Below are 21,275 nucleotides of genomic sequence, written 5' to 3'. Positions count from 1 at the left end.
TGTCAGTTTGACACATTCAGTAGATCTCGTGATGTTTTGTGGCCAGATGGAATTTCCTGAGGTCTAGTAGGACTATAGTAAATAATAAAAAAAGAAATCGCTATAAAATGTTGTAAAAAAATACATATTTAGCCCCATGCTCGAATACCCTGTCAAAAACAGCTAAAATTGCTAAAACGAAAGGAAGCAGCAAAGGAAAAGAAAATAAGTTGTCCTCTAAGGATCACTTCACCCATATCTTCGTATAATTGCTTCTCACTAATGCTCATTATGGGATGGGACTATTTCCGTCTAGTCTACTCTGTGTCTCATTTGTGGGATATGGACAGTCCAGAAACATGCCTACCAAATTAATTAAACCATCCATGAGGATTCCAGCTAGAAGAAACTACAGCCTCTCTCTCTTCCTGGAAATGTAATTTAGCATGCTGAAATAGAAGCCATGGTTCTTGCATCAATAAAAAAGGAAATCTTGTTTGAAATCTTGTTTGAAATCACCAAAACAAGATGTTATTGTTTGCAGATTATGTGACTAATAGGCGGTTTTGTGTCCACAGCCTACCTCTGAGACATAAAGTGAGTAGAGTAGACAGTCTTATAATGAGCATCATATGAAAATAACTTGAAAATGGGTGAAGTGTTTGACTCATTACAATATATGAACCGAAAAACAACGAGTGTGTGTGTGTGTGTGTGCACGCGAGCGTGCATGCATGCGTGAGCGATAGAGAACACAGAGAAGAGAAGTGGCGACTGGCGAGCGTGGTGTACGTTGAGGACAGCTAGGAAGTGTTGGTCAATGTCACAGCCAAGGTTGACCGTCTGCTCTGTGTTGTTGTCTCCCCCAGTTAAAGGCCATCAATATGAGGGTCTTTTCAATGAGAATGGCAGCTGCATGCAAGAGGGAGCCTCATGTCGTGTATACTTCTGAGAGAGACAACATCTATAATCCACAGACTACCAGTGTCTTTCCGGGTGTGGCTGACCTGAAGCAGGCAGCCAATCAGCTTGGTTGGAGCTGCGAGCAGTGCTTACATCATTAATTAGCGTGAGGACAGACAGACAGAGCTAGCATTAACTCACCCATTCACACTGGCAAACAGATTAAACTGCTATTTCTAGATGCTAGTCCCTGTGTGTGTGTGTGTGTGTGTGTGTGTGTGTGTGTGTGTGTGTGTGTGTCAGGACTCAGGAGACAGGCCAAGGACTTTCAGTAAAGTCTAGTAGCTAAACAACAACAATGTGATAACTGTGTTATTCTCATCCCTATTGGCTTACTGGTTCCTTCCTCGGGTTGAGTACAGAGTGACGTAGAGGGTGCGCTGTGACTGACCAGTGGCAGTCGCTGTGATTGACAGCCTACACCTAAACCTAACCTTAACCTCAGTAAAACTATACCTAAACATAACCCTAACCTTAACCTCAGTAAAACTATACCTAAACCTAACCCTAACCTTAACCTCAGTAAAACTATAGCATACCTAAACCTAACCTCAGTAAAACTAAACACAGTGGCTGGGGGGTTTCCAAGAACCCGGAAGAACGACAGAATCTGCGGAAGATCCCCTCCTCGCTAATAGGAAACTTAGAGTAGATAGAATGACTGGATCACTTTCACTAGATTCAAAGACACTGTATTATATAAAGTTTTGATTGATTGATTTATTAACAGTTTGCATTTAGAGGTACGAATATACACAACTATAGTCAAAACAGGAAATCATCATAGGAGGTAAAAAGGGGGGAAAGAACATACAGTGAAGGGGAAAAGGGGTGGGTGGGGAATTCAGATTTTACGGGGGCCAGTTTCGAATTGCAGCCGTCCGTAGGTGCCCTTTGCGAGCGGTTTTGAAGGAGTCAAGGGATTTGCATGTCTTAATGGCTGTTGGTAGGGAGTTCCACATTTTGGTGGCATAGGAGCGAAATTAATTTAGTCCCTTGTTTGTTCCGAATCTGGGTTGCACATGGTTTGTTGAACTCCCTCTGGTGTTGTGGGTGTGGACTTTGTTGACATTAAAGTGAGCTACCACTGGGCAATTTAACCAAATTTACTATTGACCAAGAATTACATTTTGAAATATCCATCACATTTTTAAGTGTAAACTAAAATATTTCACCACCAGAATCATCCAAAAAATTATAATTTACAAAAAAGGAAGGACAGCTCAGCTGCCAGACAGTAGGAAATCTTAGGAGAGAGACAGACAGACAGACAGACAGTGGGAAAACAGAGAGACGGTGTAGGAGAGACAGACAGTGGAAAAGCTGAGGAGGCAGCGGTGAAGGAGAGATACGGCAGGAAAGCTGAGAAAGAGACTGAGAAGGAAAGAATACTGTGGTGGGATTTAATCCCAGATAAAACCATCATGTGTGCTGTAGAACGCTGTGTGCTGCTCAGTGTTATTGAAATGAAGCAGAACTACAGAAATAAAGGCTACTGCTGACGCACACGAACACGTACACAAATATGAGTGCGACACATGCAAACGAGCGCTCGTTTGCATGACTTGTGCAGATTTGTGTGGAGATGTACAGTACATAGTACAAGTACATACACTGGCCTACATCTCTATATAAACACTTTATTAGGAAAACAATATCTCTCGTCTTTAACCTGTCTTATACACAAGTCTGATTCAATAGAATTAAACACTGAAAACATGGGAGCTCATTGTCGAATTTTGTCATTGAGGAAATTTAGCGAAATAATGATAATAGCGGTATGCACACGACACACGTATTTCATATTTGATCATTTCAAGACCATGATTACAGCCCGACCGAGGCCAGATTTTTGGATCCGATACCATTTGGTGAGTCCTAGTCTAGACTATAGACCACACACTTGGTTCACATCAGCTGCATGATTGCCGACGACATTGCTACCGTAACCACTAACCAATGTCCTCAAAAGAGTTGAATAATGACTGACACATCGGCCAAACTAATTTATTGACTGGGGCACATTATGAATACATTAGCCTAGCCCTCCAGACAGGTACAGTAACATCTGTCTGATTTTGAACTAACAGAGGGGAGCTTTGCCAGCCAGCCAGAGCATAAAATAAACCAGACTCACTTCTCTTGGTTTCCTGTCTGCTAAATATTTACAGCTGATTTTGGCTCTGCTAAAGCCACTTAGCCATAACACTGACTGCATTCACTGAGTGACTAGTATTCACTGCCTTTCAGTTAAATATTACAAATACAAACAAAATATGTATGTCATTGTCAATGCATGTCAAAACAAGTCATGTCAGATCGCACTCAGATCAGCCAACGCAGGGAAGCTGGAAGTATCCTCACTAAAAACGCCGGGACAGCGCTTTTTATGTGATGTATTCCCATGCTTTTTTGTTCTTGCTTAATGTAAATCCCTCTGGATTAAGAGCGTCTGCTAAATGCCTAAATTGTAAATTGTATGTCAATGTTTTTTTTTTAAATATGCCTGCCAACAGAAGTTCACTTTTCCAGATTAAGGGGGTTGTTCTTCCTTTGTGAGATTGCTTACCCCCATCAATTCAACATGTGATTCAAAATTGGATAATATTACAGCAATGCAAATGCAGCTGGCCTAATGGGACAGCAAAAGGATAATATACAGTCAACAATTTATTTGCTCTGATTTATTTATTTTTTACAGGCCAATATTGAAAGCCCATTGCAGAATGGCTTGAACCTTTTGTAGTCTACATTATAACATTTTTAGTGGCCTCTTTATTCTTTAATCTTTATTTACACAGCGATTAGCAGTTTGAGGTCTGGGATGCTGCATGTCAAGTTTTGTCAACAGGTTAATATTATGGAACAATTAGCTCTCTGTCCTCCTCAGCGATGAAATAATTATAACATTCATTATATAGAAATATTGTTATCCTTTATATGCTTAACCGAAACAAACAAAATCAAGCCACTTGGACCCAGACTAGAAGACTCGCTCAATGGATCATGCACAGACAGTGGTGGCTTGGCTGATATCCATGGAGCTGACATCCTGGCTAAAGAACGCACAGTACCAAATAATGTCACCTGATTTATGTGTGTTGTTTTCACACTGGCTGGGTCTTCTTAGCTCTGTCTAAAACATCTATCGCCACACTAAATCTCCATTACCTTCATTGTCTGGGTTATCTATCTATTCCTAAGCCACTCTCACCGCTGTCCATTCTATTTCTCTATCTACACTCCTGCTTTGGGTGTCTTCAAAAATACATGTGGACTCTCAAGCAGATGCAAGTTTGCCATTGATTTCCTGTTGCTGTTGGGACTGGGTCAACTTCACACAGCATGTTCAAGGTCCCATCCACACCAACGGTCACATGCTGATGATATCAACCCACATGCATCGGTTCCCCCTGACACTCAAAACCTGGACTATCACCTTCAGCTGTCTCGCACCCTGTTCACTAGTACCAACAGGTCCGTCAACGCAAGCATGTGGAAACTATTCTGGAGTTTAATTCCTTGCCTACAGGGCAGCGTGCACAAGAAATAAGATGCTGATCGGTCCACTACTTTGCGATATATTAGAGGTTAGCTGCAGAGGGTTGATAAGCACAAGAATGGTACCCAGCCTGTATAATCCAACTCACCAATAAGAGATAAATGTACTACACTAAATGTAAAATCGCAATACCTGATTAATTATAGCATACAAACCCATAACGTTGCCATTATGGGTTTGGCTGATATTTGAAAATAATAATACATTTTATTCACGCACTAAAATGTTAATCTAGATTAGAACATCCTTTGAAGCCATTGACTATTGATGGTGAGAGCCGAGGTTCCATTTGTGTTATTCAGAGCAGAGGAAAGGTACTGGAAGCAGACAGCTGGCTGGATAGAGCAATAGAATGATTTACAGATAGCAAAGCATTTTAGCACAACAATGGTTTTCCTCACTGGTGAAACAATACGATTACAAAATCCTCCAAAATCCAACAAGACTCATCTGCAATTTGTAAACGCACTAGAATACTATGATATCATTAAAGCTGGAAAGCATGATCCGACAGGACATCCACAGCATTACAATGAAATCATCCAACAATAGGGAGTACGAGGATTACACAGATCAGATCCTCTTCCTAGATAAGCAAAAGCAGAATTATTAGAATGAATTAATGAAAAGTTAAAAACATTGTATTCCTGTGATCATCCAAAGATCATGGTATGGGGAAGTAACATAATCAAAGAAGAGGACTAAAGGACAAGACAAGAGGGGTAGAAAGGACAAGAAAAGACAGACAGACAGCATTTTAAGGGGATAGAATAAATGAAAGCAATTAAAAACGAATTGCCGTGCTCATTTATATAAATCATGATATAATATGTAAACCCAGCAGTAGATTATTTCCACACTCACACACACATTTAATCAACTTGCGACTGGGAGCGGCTCCTCCTAACATACATAAAATAGTATATTTTTCCTATTCAGTGAAAATCTATACTATTTCTAGGATAAATAAAATATTGAAGGTGTTTTTCATTTCAGATTTTAGTTATAGAGGCCAGGGCAAATATAATGTTAAGGCATAGAAGTCTTATTAGCCAGGGATCCTTTTAAGATTGTAATGCATACGGACTATATTCTCTGTGTGTACGGTGCTACTTAAATTAAGTGGTTTATTAGGCTATTATAAACACGAGTGTGTGTCACGCACACGCGCACACACACACACACACACGCACACACACACACACACACGTTTTTTGTTCTAGAACAGCTTCATAATAGCTGAGGCAGAGCAACACTGAAGCCAAACTAACAAATTCAACAGTTCGCAGGAACAAAAATGCAAAGGATCTCCTCCTCTTCATCATCCATCCCCACATTGAACAACATCATTCAAGAGAAGTGAGTCTGAATGATGTTTCATTAAACAATGTTGATTTAATCCAACTAGTCTCAATCAAACACTCTTATGAGACGCATCAGAAACTTCAGCAACTACTGTATGAAACTAGAAAGTCTCAGAGTCCAACCACTCACAAGACTATATACTTTCACCCGGTACCTCCGCTCCAATACGCAGCTATGTGTGTCCCGACTCCCTATGTCTGCAGAGATTAAAATAGGGTGCATTTTGCATCCCAAAACGCAGTTTATAGTTAACCCATTCTGACCTGAGATCAGATTCATACGAGGTTTCCACTGGACACACACTGGTCTGATGAACCCATTCTGACCTGAGATCATATTCTAAAAATGTCAGTCGTTCTTCGAATTTTTCAAAAATAGCAGACCTACAAGCTCGTAGCGCGCCACTCGGTGGCGCGCTATGAGCTTGTAGATCTGCTATTTTTCAATAGCTAAAGCATAACATAGTGCTAACACCAAAATGGGTGCCCGCCCAGAATGGGTTAAGGGACGCAATAAAACAAAGACCTGAGTCTGCATCCACGGGATGCAATACTGTTTTTTATTCTAGTCTATTTTGCTAGCTTTAGTTATAATCATTTCTTCTTCAGTTTCCTACATGAATATAACCACATTATAACCATATAAAATGAAATGGGAGTTAAATGCTGCAAATTGTAAAAATGGCAAAATATGACTCCTAACGTTGTTGAAGTGGGAATCATCAAATGTCCCTGGGACTCATCTAAAAGACCATCCCTGCATCCTGAGACTCATTACATTGAAAACCTATTTACATCACTGTGTCTGTCTGTATCATAGAGGTATAAAAGGATAGCAGAGCTGGCCATTTTAACAATTCAGGGATGTTAAAATGGTTGTGATTAGGCATTAGAGAAGATTAAATGTAGGTATTGGTTTGTTGTCTACCATATACATTTTTCTCACCCAATAATTAATTGTTGTTGTGACTTGGGGTCAGATCATGTCATCTGGTTTCATATGAATTTTAAAACTGTGGCAGAAAATGTGTATTTGGCAAAATATTGACACTTTTCTACCAGATTCAATGGGCCTCATTCACTAAGGTCGTTTACGCCCTTTCTCTCGTCTGCTCGGAAGAGGCAGACTCACATGGGACCAAAGATTGCGTATGTCATTAGAATGCTTTTTTTCTTCATGCAAAATCAAGTACAATAGTGCCAAACTTTGAATAAAATATTTGCCCAACAATAGTCAGTTGACACATTTAGAGCTGAATTATTGACTGATCGCAGTGGCGGAGGGTTCCTCTAACGACAGTGGGTGCCCACCTTAGAGTAGCCTATATATTTTAAGGTGCCCACCCGCCCCGCAACTTATTATTGGCTTATTATTTTGCCAGTGGGTGCTTCGGCTCCTGCGCACCCACGGAGTTGACGCCGTTGGTCTGATGGATTATCTACACAGGAGTGCTCCTGACTTTCAGACAAAACAGCCAGATCCGTGCACATGATGTCAAGGCTGTGCACATCCTTTTGTGAACCGCACGTCATATTGTGCATAGAGAAAATACACACCACATTACATGCTTTGTTTTTACACACAATTTACAGACCGCTTAGTGAACGAGGTTTAATGTATGTGCAATTCTGAAACAGGCAGTAAAGCAGGACATTGAGTGATTTAAAATGAGCGCTCCACAAAATTCTAAAACACTTAGAAAGTCAGAAAGAAAAGAATCATGGCTGCACAGTGCACATATAGTGAGTTCATTGTACACAATCAGATAGGACTTTTCTGTTTCATGAATGGGACTGTCAATGGAAGGAATTTCAACGTAGAAATGATGGATAACCATAGTTGCTTGCAGCTAAAGTGTGATACCTACAGTATGTATGGGCTCATTGGAGGAAGTTTCATGTATTCTACTAAACACCAGAACAGATGCTAGACCAGATCTGAGCCCTAAGTCAAACAATTAAATATTGGGTGAGCTATAGTAGTACACAATACACATGTTTTGAGAGCAATAGGGATGTGCGTGCGACGTGCGTGTTTGTGTGTGTGTGTGTGTGTGTGTGTGTGTGTGTGTGTGTGTGGGGGGGGTACACAGGTTTGATTAAACTATAATGAATAGCAAACAGTTAATCGAATTAGTTCAAGCTACGCTACCTCTATCTCCCATGGCAACCAACTAGCCACTTATTGCGTGACCGTCCCTTTGGGTGATAGGGTCTGGGCTCTGGCACGTTAGCTGTCTGTCGCTAGCTTCTTGACCTTAGCCTGGCAGCTAGCAGCTTAGCTCATGTTAACCAAATCTCTGACCACCAAGCTATAACTGTCTGCTTTCCCGAAACTTCAGTATATGTGTGATTGTCACGCGTTGGCTGTAAAAAGACAATTCCCACCACGTCTTCTATGCACATATTTTAACTTGTGAACTAGGGTGCTGCTAGCATACGTTATCGCGGCATCTTCCCAGTTAGTTAGCATAGCCGAGGTAATGTTAGCTAACATAGCTGCCGTGTTACGCAGTCGTGAATAACAACAACAATATAATACGCGGTGGTGTGGGGGCACCTGTCATGGGATGTAGTGAAGGGCATGCCAATACTGAGAATATACATCATAAAATTGACAAAGCTGACGTAAATAAGTAGAAGCAGTGGCTTTACAGCAGAGCGCAGCAATATGAATAAAAGTGAACTGTCAAAATAACTCACCCGTTCATCAGCAGACCGTAATCCGGTCACTTTATGATTTATATCGGTATTTTGTTATTGTCACAGTGACGCCAATCCTCCGGTAGTCAACTCATAAAGGGCTGAATAACATCCCAGTAGAGCCGCTAACGTTACACAGCCAGCGCGGTACAGTATGCGTAATGGAATAGAATGGTGAGGCTAAACTATCCTGGCTAATGTTAGCTGCTATAGTTGGCTTTTCCAATTTGTTTGTATGTTGTGATACATTGTCGCCACCTAGAGGCTTACACGCGCGCGTGTGTGCGACTGTGCGTGCGTGCGTTTGACCTGTATTTATTTTGTCAAATATATTGAAATAAATAAACAAATAGTAAATGTTTTTAATATCAACATCAACATTCGCAAAATGCAATGGTTATGTCCAACTAAGCCATGGTAATGATGATGCAGCATTGAGTATTGTATTAAAGTGAGCCGTTTCTGTTGTGACAACGTGGTCCGCTGGCCCGCTGGTCGGCCAATTTTTATATTCATCATTAAGAATAAGATATAATTATATGTATCAAAGACGTAGGCTATAAGGTTTTCTAGGTACCCAAAAAATAAATCAGCGATTACAATTCCTTATAAAACAGTTTATTTTATGTTCTTTGGGGTGTCAGGTGTCTATTCCTTAATTGTTATTTATGAATAAAGTCAGAAATTCTGTCATTCATATAAATGTAGGCCCTACGCCATTAAAATGTAATTTAGTGTAATGTTAAGCGTTTATATAAAATTAAATAAGATTATATGCGTGTTTTGTTTTACAATCATGACAAGGTTGTATATCAAATGCTTTAATACTGCTTAGATTTTGTTTCTGACAGGAAAACTTTTATTTTGATTAGGCCTATATCACAGGCACATATTTGATTTCATGTGTCATTCCGTACATTCCAGTACATCGCACACATATTTTTTACCTTTGAGATGCTTTTGTCCTAAAAAAACAAATTTTAATGTATTATTATGGCCTTACACTGAAAATGACACATATAATACAATTACAGCCCATAAAATACTGATGTGTGTGCGTGTGTGTGTGTGACGTATTATACACACGCACACACACACACACACACACACACACACACGCGTTGTGATTGGTCATATGGAGCCGGATTTTCAACCAGTCAGTGACGTCGTTATTGGTCGTTGTCACTGTCAGCAACCGACATACACAGTATTGTAGTTGACAGACAGATAAAATGCCTTTCTTCTAATAGCGCTCCGTTTGCTTGCCAATTTGAGGTTTTAAATTCACGTTTAGTCAATTAACTGCAAACATGAACCTTGGGTAAGTTTGTCTTTCTATTTATTTTAAAACAGCGATAGCGCAGCTAACGTATTAGGCCATCCGCTGTGGGAGATTAGCATGTTTCGGCAGCGTTTACAGTTTGAAAACATACAGCATAGTTAATGTTATAAACAATACTCAAATAAAAATCAGATATGCAGCCGCGTTAAAGCAGCACGAGGTTCAATTTCTAGGTTATCGCCGTACATACATACGGCGTGGCGTAGCTACATTTAGAGCCATAGATCTGACCGCTATGCCCATAAAATACTGACTTTAATGACTATGGTCATGTCATGTGCTCATGAGGACCGACCATAGGGGACCGACCGACTTCAAACTCGGCGCGCGCATCGGCGAGGACGGTTATAAATGTTATAATACCTGTATGTTGTTATAGCATGGCCCTGTTTGATCATGTCTCTCTGCAAGTCTGCAACCATGCAGCTATATGTTCCAGTAGCCATAATCGTTCAGCTTAATATTTTTCTTAGTGGAAAAGTTCCACTATGAAATATCAAGTACAATTTGAGTCTTGACTGATGTTTATCACAGAGGACTACTGACTACTGGACGACTGGCAGAACAGAATCCATTCAGACCGTAAACAAGACAATACATAATGAGACTCACTCAGTTTATGTCACATTTAAAGTCTGACTTATCCCCTCTGTTTTTTAACACAGAGATGGTTTACTGTTTGAACTTGAGAATGGAAAACCCAGACTAATTCTACTCAACCATGGTAAGACAGTAAAGACACTTCCAACTTTGTTAACATGTTTGTGCTATTTCGACTTACCGGTAACCAAAAGGTGAATGTCTTTGTTTCATGTTACAAACAGAAAATAATGTTTTTGACTGCTGGGTAAAACAACTATCATTAGTATTTAATATTTATTTATCTTTTTACCCTTTATTTATTTATTACCACATGTATAGTCTAAATTAATCGCATGCATTAATCGAACAACAATAATTATAATAATAATACTAATTGAAATAATATCATCACTGTTGTTGAACGTGATCCCATTAATTTGAATGGGGCACTGTTAACTGTTTATGTTCTACTGCAGGAGCTGAGAAGAAGCCGGCTAAGGTAGGACTAGCTGATTATGGCACTGCTCTGTTGCCACTAACTATTCGTATCAGTGTGTTCTCATATCGGTGTGTTCTTATCTATTTGTTCGGATATCTGTGTGTCTGTTAGCTGTCTACCACGTCATGGAAAACTCCTGTTGGTCAGAGAAGCAGACAAGCGTCTCGTCTGGAGGAGGAGCTGCAGAGGGAGGAGGTGACTGGCAAACACAGGGAGGCCAGGAGGAGGACAAGATTTACAGCAGCAGGTACCCAAGTAGCCTGGGCACCATTTCATTTCGGTATATGATCCGGGCGGGGGCGGATGATATCGTTACGTCATGTTGTAGTATTGTTTTGTAGTCGAGACAGACAGGAACAACAGGCGGCGGCAAGTTCCTTTTCCCTCTCAATAAAAGCTACAGGCTACGAGAGCTTTACTGTATATATAACTCTATGCAGGTACCTCTTCCACCTCCTCTACCCACGATGCAACAGGAAGGAGTGGAACGAAGCCACTGACATCACGCAACACTCCAAAAACCAATCACCGTGCAGTGGGAGGGGCTGAAGCCAGGGTAAGACGTGATTCTTCTGTTTATGTATTATTTCAAGAATAATTTAATACAATAATAATTGTAAACATATTTATTTAATGAAATGTCCCACAGTGTGGGTTTGCTTTGCTGGTGGCCGGTATGTAGTTTAGGTTCAACACTTAGACGGTTTAGCTACCGTATATTTACTTAATTCCATTGTGTTTAGTGCTTCCTTAAGTTCTGTCACAACAAGCAAAATACTAAGGTACTGCACTTTGAACCAGGTGGTCTCCAAGCTTTCGGACGCTAATTGTGTGTTGTGTGTGTGTGTGTGTGTGTGTGTGTGTGTGTGTGTGTGTGTGTGTGTGTGTGTGTGTGTGTGTGTGTGTCCGTGTGTGTGTGTCCGTGTGTGTGTGCGCGCACATGTAGATTTCAGACAACGGGTCCAAAAACATGCCCTCTAGCATCACCAATTGTAAAACAGGACTACCAACCAATGAGGTCACGGCGGGCCTTAATCACATTCGGCTGAACTCCCTGGCCAATGGGGTAGCAGGATTGAAGGAAGGTGTGGTGTATCTGACCAATCAGCAGCTGCAGCAGCTTATCAGCTCCATTCACAACTCAGCCTCCGCCAATCAGAGCTCAGAAGAGGAACAACATTGGCACGGTCAGCTGAATAGGAGGATGGGGAAAAATCACTGGTTAAAATAAAATAACATCATAGAGAAGCACAGTCATCAAGAACAGACAAAACAAAATTCAGAGCATTTGTCTGTTACCGCCATATGTTACCATGGAGAGCCTCACTAATGAATTTGTGAAATTGCATTTGAAAATCAATCTGAAAACCACAATCAAATGTAAATTTATTTATTTATAACAGATACTGGATAATCTCCAGAACACTTGACTCAGTCATACACAAACGTGACGGTGCCATGCTAAACATCACCACTGTGTTCCTTTTGCTCTGGCTAGGGTGTGACTCCACAGTGACGGAGGCAGCTGGAGAGAGCCCTGATAGTGGAACTGGCACATCGGAGGAGAAGGAGAACAAGTGAGGAGAATTAATACATGTTTCTGACAGACATGAACAAGCTACAAATATATAATAACTGTGCGACGTGTGTGTGTGTTTCAAACAGTGTATTGATCTGGTTGGGAGACAGAGAAACTGAGAGCAGAGTTTCTCAGAATGACAAGAAGACTCGGTGGAGGAGGGAACTAGGTACAGTACACACACACACACACACACACACACACACACACACACACACACTGTACATAAAATGCTAAATCAAGTTTGTGTGTGCACTGTAGATGAGCAGGTAGCTGTGAAGCAGAACAGAGTAGCAGCAGAGAGACAGGTATGATGTTACTAATCTCACCACCAACACCGATTATCATATTATCGACCTATCATCATCACAACACATTCAGAATACATGAATACCTTACAATGCAATCAATGGCATTTCTCTCTTCTTTAATCAGACCAGTGTGTGTCCAGTGGAAACCTCGTATGAATCTGATCTCAGGTCAGAATGGGTTAATAATGGGTGTGTTTCAACAGGATGGCGATGGTGCATTGTCAGCTCAGTGCTCTGCCAGAGAGTTGCCTGCTGTCTTCAAATCAAACTTCAGACGGAGAGTAAGACATATACACACACACACACACACACACACACACACACACACACACACACACACACACACACACACACACACACACACACACACACAGTGCCACTGACTGACATATCAACGTGTTGTGTGTAGGAGGACTACGCAGAAGAGTGTGTTAAAGGAGAAGAGAAGAGAGGAGAGGAGAGGAGGTGGTGGCTGGAGCAGTTGGACAGACAGAAAATGGAGAACACTACGAGGAGGAGGCAGGAGAAAGACCTCCTCAGCCAGGTACAGTATAGAAACTAGAAAGACATGTCTGGTGTAGTGTTTCTTGGGCAATACACAAGAAACACTGCACAGTGCTGGAAAAGTAACTAAGGTCTCTTGCAATGCGGGACCACCATGTTAAACTCGCACTGTGTTCCGTCTCTCCAGACAGAAGACTATGAGCATTGGGCCATGCACTTTGACTCCCTGCACATGAGAAGAACTCCTGTTCCTCTACCTACCTCCACCTTACCCCCAACCACCCTGTCCTCGTCCACCCTGCCTACGGCCCCAGGTAGAGGTACAGAGCGGGTGGACTCGGAGGTGGGCAGGGTCCCCTCCAGCAGTCTGTCCCTGGTTTGGGACAACCGGAGCAGCTGTGGTGGAGCAGAGAGTGTTGGCAGAGCCAGTGTTGACACTGCTGCTGCTGGAGGATACATCAACCGGTAGGTAGAGGACAGATGGACGGATGAGTGGATAGACAGACTTCAACGTATGACAGTGTTGTGTAAAAAAAAAGAACAGTTCAATGTGTCGCAATGGGTTGTGAGCTTGTACTGTAGATCTGCTATTGTTTTTAAACGATTTGTCTATAATGTCATGCCCATAATTGGGAGGCCACAAGAGCTTTTAACGAAACATTGAAAATTAATTGACATACAAGGTTTCCGTATTTCACCTTTATTTGACCAGGAATAGTCCTAGCATTAAAAAAAATCTATATTACAAGGGAGTCCTGGCCAAAACAACAGCGCACAAACTTTCAATTGTATTGTTTGTTTACATTCTTTTTACATTAGACTAATGTGTGTGTGTGCGTGCATGGGTGCGTGCGTGCGCATGTGTTTGTGTGTTCCAGTCACGTGCGGACCATGACTGCCTTGCTTGACCCTGCTCAGATAGAGGAGAGAGAGCGGAGGAGAATTAAACAACTGGAACTGCAGGTGAGAGGAGTGTGTTTTGCACCGTGGTCAATTTCATTATCTCCTCAGTTGAGAATTGCACCACACAATACCGAACAATAGAAGATAATAAAACAATGTCAGCTGGAACAGCAGAACATTCAAAAAGGATTTGTTTGTTTTCTGTCTGTCTGTCTGTCCCTCTCTCCCCATCACCAGAGGGCGATCGAGGCTCAGGTGGAAGAGCGTCGGCAACGGAGGGAGAGAGAGGAGCAGATGAGGAGAGAGGAGGAGCAGATGGAGGAGAGGAGAGTGGAGGAGGAGAGGAGACAACTACAGAGACAATATGAGTTAAATACATTGAGAGAGAGACAGAAGGAGGTAGGCACACACACACACACACACACACAATAGTGTGATCAATTGATCAACCTGCTGTGGACTGACAGTTGTGCATTTAGGCTGCAACAAAAACTAAGTCTAAACAAACGTGTGTGTGTGTGTGTGTGTGTACTGTATAGGAGAAGCAGTTTCTCCGGCAGCAGCTGTTATATGAGAGTGTCCAGAGTGCCCAGCAGGAGGCACTGCACTTGAAACAGAAACAGAGGCTCATAGAACTCACCAGGAAAGGTCATGATGTTGGCAGACTGCTGGAGTCTATAGCACACAATGGTATATAGTTGTATTTATTTTAACCTTTTATTTGAAATTACATTCATCTCTGAATTCAATATAAGAGCTAGAACAGTGGCGAGAGCGGCAGCTAGCAGACCCACGCCATCTGCTTTGGAAACTAATCCTATGACTGTCCCCTAAAGTGTATTAATGTGTGCCGGTATTTGTTATTAGGTAATGAGGTGGAGGAGGTCGCAGGTGCAGAGAAGACTGCTGAGGAAGAGAAGACTATTGTCTTTCCATGCAGAGACATCTCTGTCCAAACCGGTTAGTACTACTACTTTTCTAAATGTGTACCGTTACCTTGTTATCTTGTGTACGAGTACATCAGAGTAAAACCTATTTTATTGTGGTTCATCAGACATTGTAGCAGCACCTCTTCTCTCTCCTCCTCCTCCTCCTGGAAGGAGGAATGACAAGCAGAACCCCAGGCTGCCTGGAGTGGAGAGAGGCGTAGAGAGGGAAGGAGGAGAAAGGAAAGGTGAAAGGAGGGGAGGAGAAAAGACAGCCGGAGACCTCTACGAGCGCTTTGCCAGAACAGACAATAGCAGTAAGAGAGTAAAGAGGAGACCAGATTGGAACGTCAACAGGTACAACACACACACACACACTCTCTCTCCATTCATCTTATCATCTCTATTCTCGTCTCCTCATTCCCTTATCTCTCTCTCCTGGCAGGCCGAGTGAGAATTTCGTTCCTGCATCAGAGCGTTACCCGCCCTCCCTCCAGAGGAGCAGACAGGAGGCACGGCTGAGGAGACAGGCGGACCTTCTGGCTCTGCAGCAGAGGAGCTGTCCGTCTAGGACTGATAATCTTAACCCTGGTCCGACTCCTAACTCTATCCTGGGTCCCAGCTCTAACCCGGGTCAAGGTCCTAACTCTATCCTGGGTCCTCCCAGCTCTCCACCAGTTCCTGCTGTTAGACATGGACAGAAGATACACCCACATAGTGAGGGCTCCTGCCTACACCCGGACCTGTCCACCACCCCACCCTCCCAGCTGGACTTTGTTCCCTACATCCGAACTGACGAGGTTTACCAACTACATACCCCACACACAGGTTAATACTAGACAACACAAACCCAACTCATACAGTAACACACACAACACAGAGGTTTAACCACTTGAACCTAGAAATAGCAGATCTAGACTATAAGCTTGTAGATAGGTTGTTTTAGGCAAAGAAGTGGTCAAAGTATAGAGTCTGGAGGGTTTAAGTGATTTCTAATACAATACATACATGCTGTGTATGTGAGTGAGTATTGGGTTTACACACATATAACAAAGTTCTCTTCTCTCCACAGATCCCCTCCAGATGAGTTCTCCCACGTATCTCCCCCCTGCTCCTCTTCCTTGCACTGAGAGAGGCAGACCTTCTCTGCTCCACAACAAATCTACAAATGCACAAACACACAGACAGCAGGAGATCCTCAGAGGACTGGCTCAGCTCAGACAGGTAACACACACACACACACACACACACACACACACACACGACTGGCAAGCCTTTTTAAGTCATTAGATGGTGGTCCAGAACATGAAGTCGAATTAAAAGATCATTGTAACAATGTCAGAACTATATAGTAGGCATTAGTGACTAGTCCCTTTGGTAGAGAATATCACTTTAAGGAGAAACAAAATGCTGAAGAACTGGGCTATAGAAACAGTCACATGTGCTTCATACGCAGTATCACAAGCATCTGCTTGGAGCATCCCATTGCGGTGCATTGATGCCGCTGAAGCGTGTTAAGTCAAACGTGTCTCTTGACGCGTATTAAATGCATTTGTGACCGTTCCAGTGAGGAGGAGAGAGAGAGCAAACAATTAACTGACCAGCCCTCGGTTTGTGTTTGCCCATGAACATTTTAGACAGACTGGCAGGGATGTGTGATTTTGGGAGTGCTTGGCAGACGCATGATTTTGGGAACCCTATACAGCGGACTCCAAACCGCGACGCCAACCTTATACAGCATGTATATTTAAGTTGTAGGCTTGTGTTATTAAAACACTCGTCTGTTATAGGTTGATATTATAAGTTATACCACCCAAGCAGTTTATAATCCAATGGAAACTGTAGTTTCCAACTTTCCATTGCTTCTCTGCTGGTGTAATAGCATCCATTTGCCAACTGTTACTGATGCTTAGTCAGTTATACAGTAGGGTTTTCTTTTTTTATCCCACGATTTTATAACTCATTTTTCCACCCAGTGTCAATTATCTAATGTAATCCTGGGCTCTACACTTCCTCTGCCAACCCGGGGAGAGCAAGGGACTGACCTCATACTTCCTTTGAGGCGTGGAGTCCAAGCCGCTTCTTTTCACCTGTGGGGGGGGGGTTAATATATAGGTCATAGCAAAAGAGTTTATAAATTTATGGAGTCTTCATTGTTTCTATGCTGACAAGATTGAGTGTGACATGAACGCTCTAGGTTTTGGTCTTAAAGTATGCTGCAAAATGTACACCATGACAACCTTACTCTATGTTGAGTAAGGTTGTAACGAGTGTCTTTACTACATAGGCCTAGTGGTATTTATTTTTTATCACAGCTGGTCTGACAGTCGTAACATTCAGCAAGCCCACCTTTCAACAGCCAATGTTGTTATTCAGCCAATGGAAGTGGTCGGTTGGGACTCCTCCAGGGACCGTTTGCCAGCCACTCCCGTAGGTTCCCAAATCACGCAGAAGTGTCATACTAGATGCATGGTTGGTTAACATGGTTGCTGGATGTTTCCTGTCTGTCTGTTAGGGTCTCCTTCAAAAGCAGCGGGAGTTGGAGTCATCTCTGAATCCCCACCTGAATCACCATGACAACCATCTCAGCTCCTCCCAGTGAGGATGACAATGGGCATGGCAACCAGAACCTGTAGATGCTGAAGCACGCGACCTGCATCACTGAGCATACCTTGTTGGTTCAAATTAGCTGACAGCACTTTAACTGGAACTGTGGCTTGTGTGTATTTAAGTTTCTATGTGGCTTCAGTGTGCTAGAAACTTGGATGTTAAAACCACTTTGTATTTAAATGACTACATGCTTATAAACTCTGAGACGACAAAGTAAAAACTGCTGATTTAAGATGTAATTTTGGTGTGTGAGTGTGAATAATAAAGTACTTTTGTTTTTATAACAATCTAACTTTTCAATTCGTTATGTAAGAGACATTAAGTGATGGTCAAAGAGGTTGAGAAACTCCAGAGGAAATCATGCTAATTTTCAGTATGTACATTGTTTTAATACAAACGACAGTAAGATGGTATAAAAATAAGAATAAAAAAAAATGTTACTGGCCACCCACACAGACCTCTTCTCTGGGGGGTTCCAACCTGACTGGACTCCTTTAGTACAAAAACATACAATAGAGCCTGTGTAGGTAGGCTGTGTCTTTTTATGCTTAAAAAAATAACTCATAACTCACGGCACAGAGAAAACAATCATAAAACACAAACACTAAGAACTCAAACTTTGAATTGTTAACTTTTTTTTCTCCATGCATTTCTTCTTTTTGTTAGAGGTGTTCTGTTTCACAGAGGACATGTTTGCCAAGTCCTATAATGGAAATATTGTCTCAGGTAAAAAAAAAATTCAGCAAGATGCTGGCCACTTTCCTGCTGAACGATTTCAAGTTTTTAGTCTGTGCTTCAGGAAGTGCTTCAGGAAAGTGCTTCAGGAAAATTAAACTATATACAAATCAGCTCTCCAATTAACTTAAGGTTGTAACCCAGATCGACCATATATATACACAGCAGCCATTTAGCTCTCATACCTGGGGGCTCTCAACTCCAACTCCAACTCCTGCCTCTGAATAAGCCGGAGACGTGGGTGATTTCAACTAAATCCGCTGGTGCTGGTTTGGGATCAGTTTGTCACCGGCACAAAAGCCTCCCATGTCCAATCACAGTTATGTTAATAAAGTCATAGTTATGTTTCAACATAAAAAATGTAATTTGAACGGCTGAATTAGAATGGTGGTTGACGGTAAAGGATTAAAAGATAAAATAATGGCGATTATCAGGTGACGGTAGCAATCCACGTTAGTGTTGTTGACTGGTTTTGAATTTGAGGGATATGGTGGTTACTGTTAGTGAGAGGGCGTAACCAATTGTGTGTCTTATCGGGGAGTAAAGGCCCCTTCGCGTCTGTGAGGTACCCCGGTATCCATTTTGAGTGAGCCCTTCTCTACATTCCGTTAAATCCACCCCTGGGCCATCCTCTGAACCTGCTGTTGCCCTGGATAGCAGGGTTGGAGGGGCCCCTCATTTGTTGGACACCCCACAAGAAAGGATGCCTAAAGGACATGGGCCCTGGGCCCAGCAGAGCCCCTCCGAAGCCGGCCCCCAGTAGAGGGTTGTGTTGGTGGAAGCCTAAGGCACCAGGGCCAAGCAGTCCAGGGTGGAGTCCAGGCTGGAGGTGTCGACTTTGCTGCTGCAGTTGGTTCTGGTGATGTACAATCTGCTGTTGGAGCTGCTGGAGTCGCGGCAGAGGCGGACCGGGGACAGTAGTAGCCATGGTGGTGGCAGTCCTCGTCACGGCTGTGTTGTTCACGTTGCCGGGAGTGGTTACCGTGGTAACACCGCTGGACACGGCTGCTGTGTTGTTGCCGGGAGCCGTTACTGTGTTGTTCACGTTAACAGGAGCCGACGCGACATTGGTGACACTCCGTGTTACGGTGGTGTTCTTCATGTTGCCGGGAGCTGTTGTTACCGAGTTGACAATCTTGGCTACTGCTGCTGTGTTGTCCATGTTGCCAGGAGGCATTACCGTGGTGACACAACCCGTTACGGTGTTGTCCACGTTGCCAGGAGCTGCTGCCACATTGGTGACACTCCTTGTTACGGCTGTGTTGTTCACGTTGCCAGGAGGCGGTAACCTGGTGGCAATGCTGGGTATTGCTGCTGTGTTGTTCACCCGGCCAGCAGGCGGTACCCTGGTGGCAATGCTGGGTACTCCTCCTGTGTTGTTCACCCGGCCAGGAGGCGGTACCCTGGTGGCAATGCTGGGTACTCCTCCTGTGTTGTTCACGTTGCCAGGAGCCATTGCCGTGGTGACACAGCCCGTTACTGTGTTGTCCACGATGCCAGGAGCTGCTGCCACTAGTCCTCCTATTGGCCGGTCATCGCTAGGATCAGAGAAAAAAAAACAAAGAAGTCAGACTGTTGGGATAAAAACTAGGAGACAGACCGCTAAGATCAGAACAACCCATAATGTAGATGAGGATGTCATGGACTACATATTCAGTAACATCCTGGGGGTATACACAAAATAAAGCAGGCATTCGTAAACAAAGTGAGAGACTGCACACTTATGATGCAAGTGCATATGTGATGCATCACCCAGACGTTTGTGATTTACATAATGCCTGATGTCTGAGGTGGGCGAGTCCTTGGGTAGCTTAAATTAATTAATGATGCTCAGTGACATCATAGAAGGTAGGTTTGCTTCCCTGCCCACATCCCTGTTTTTGAGGGGCACCAGCTTTGTGTGTAGGTGTGTTTGAGCATGGAATGTGATGATTTGATTGGCTAATGTATGATGATAAGAACTTCACATGTAATTCAGTGAATTTCACCCAGGTTTAGTGATGGGGGTAAAAATAAATCCAATACTCCCACAATGGGCTTTTCCTTTTCCACTGTCCCAGTTATTCACAGTTCACAGCTCAATTTTTTGTTTTATGAATATTTTTGAGCAGTGCACACCACTCCTTTAAATGGCTATGTGTGTCCCTGTGTCAGTCTGTCCCTATGTAGCCTCGAAACCCAGACTTTTATATTTCCAGGGGGGAGAAAAAAAGTCCACTTCAATTTGAGTAGCGCAAACGTCGATCACTCTGATTTATGATCGTCTGTACCTTTGTTAAATTGACACACACACACACACACACACACACACACACACACACACACACACACACACACACACACACACACACACACACACGACACTACGCTCATGTATCATGTCGTGCAGCTGCGCGACATGATACATGAGCCCCCCTATGATAAGACCCCCCCATGCCATCTACTTTTAGTTTTATTTATTTTTAGGTTATTATTAAAGAAGAGTAACTCAAATTGCCATGTATTGCTGTACTTTAATATATTTTGATGAGAACTATTCATTATGGAATATATTACATCGGGTAAAATATAACCGGCTTTAGTGATGGTGTGACAAAAGTTGGGTTTAGTGTTCTAACACAAGTCGACTCCCCTCAGATGTCGAAAGTTGGAAAAAAGGATAAAGTATATAATTATTTTTGCTCTATGTGTGCATGTGTATCGAATTGAAACT

At 42.6% G+C, this 21,275-nt stretch overlaps 3 protein-coding genes across 5 annotated transcripts in view; 1 reads left to right on the top strand and 2 right to left on the bottom strand.

Annotated features, from left to right (window-relative positions):
• The window catches only part of ip6k1 (inositol hexakisphosphate kinase 1), a 28,972-nt gene extending 20,192 nt beyond the window's left edge, over positions 1-8,780 (bottom strand). For all 3 annotated transcript variants that reach the window (XM_080788240.1, XM_080788242.1, XM_080788241.1), the window contains exon 1: positions 8,572-8,780. The gene's annotated coding sequence lies outside the window, so the exon portion shown is untranslated. The remainder of the gene's footprint in view (positions 1-8,571) is intronic.
• A 980-nt stretch (positions 8,781-9,760) lies between these two features.
• ccdc66 (coiled-coil domain containing 66) lies at positions 9,761-18,031 on the top strand. The gene is made up of 20 exons (XM_080777619.1): positions 9,761-9,892; positions 10,579-10,637; positions 10,972-10,994; positions 11,106-11,241; positions 11,435-11,550; positions 11,941-12,181; positions 12,493-12,571; positions 12,660-12,742; positions 12,835-12,881; positions 13,088-13,165; positions 13,294-13,428; positions 13,576-13,853; positions 14,267-14,351; positions 14,529-14,690; positions 14,831-14,981; positions 15,159-15,251; positions 15,346-15,574; positions 15,663-16,045; positions 16,290-16,441; positions 17,733-18,031. Exons 1-20 carry the CDS (start codon positions 9,882-9,884, stop codon positions 17,817-17,819), a joined length of 2,628 nt encoding a protein of 875 aa, XP_080633745.1. The 5' UTR covers positions 9,761-9,881; the 3' UTR covers positions 17,820-18,031.
• Positions 18,032-18,194: 163 nt separating this feature from the next.
• The window catches only part of tasora (transcription activation suppressor a), a gene marked incomplete at its 5' end in the record, with an annotated part of 42,496 nt that continues 39,415 nt past the window's right edge, over positions 18,195-21,275 (bottom strand). The window contains one exon of the mRNA XM_080779492.1: positions 18,195-20,100. Coding sequence (XP_080635618.1) covers positions 19,161-20,100 — 940 coding nt within the window. The 3' untranslated portion in view covers positions 18,195-19,160. The remainder of the gene's footprint in view (positions 20,101-21,275) is intronic.

The sequence above is a fragment of the Protomyctophum bolini genome (assembly GCF_963924005.1).
Source record: "Protomyctophum bolini genome assembly, chromosome: 2".
Classification (NCBI taxonomy): domain Eukaryota; kingdom Metazoa; phylum Chordata; class Actinopteri; order Myctophiformes; family Myctophidae; genus Protomyctophum; species Protomyctophum bolini.
This window is presented reverse-complemented; position numbering and strand designations above follow the sequence as displayed.

Coding starts and splice junctions, on each gene's coding strand:
- ccdc66 (XM_080777619.1), top strand. Junction 10,995..11,105: donor CTGAGAAGAAGCCGGCTAAG/GTAGGACTAGCT, acceptor TGTGTCTGTTAG/CTGTCTACCACGTCATGGAA. Junction 16,442..17,732: donor GACTGGCTCAGCTCAGACAG/GTAACACACACA, acceptor TCTGTCTGTTAG/GGTCTCCTTCAAAAGCAGCG.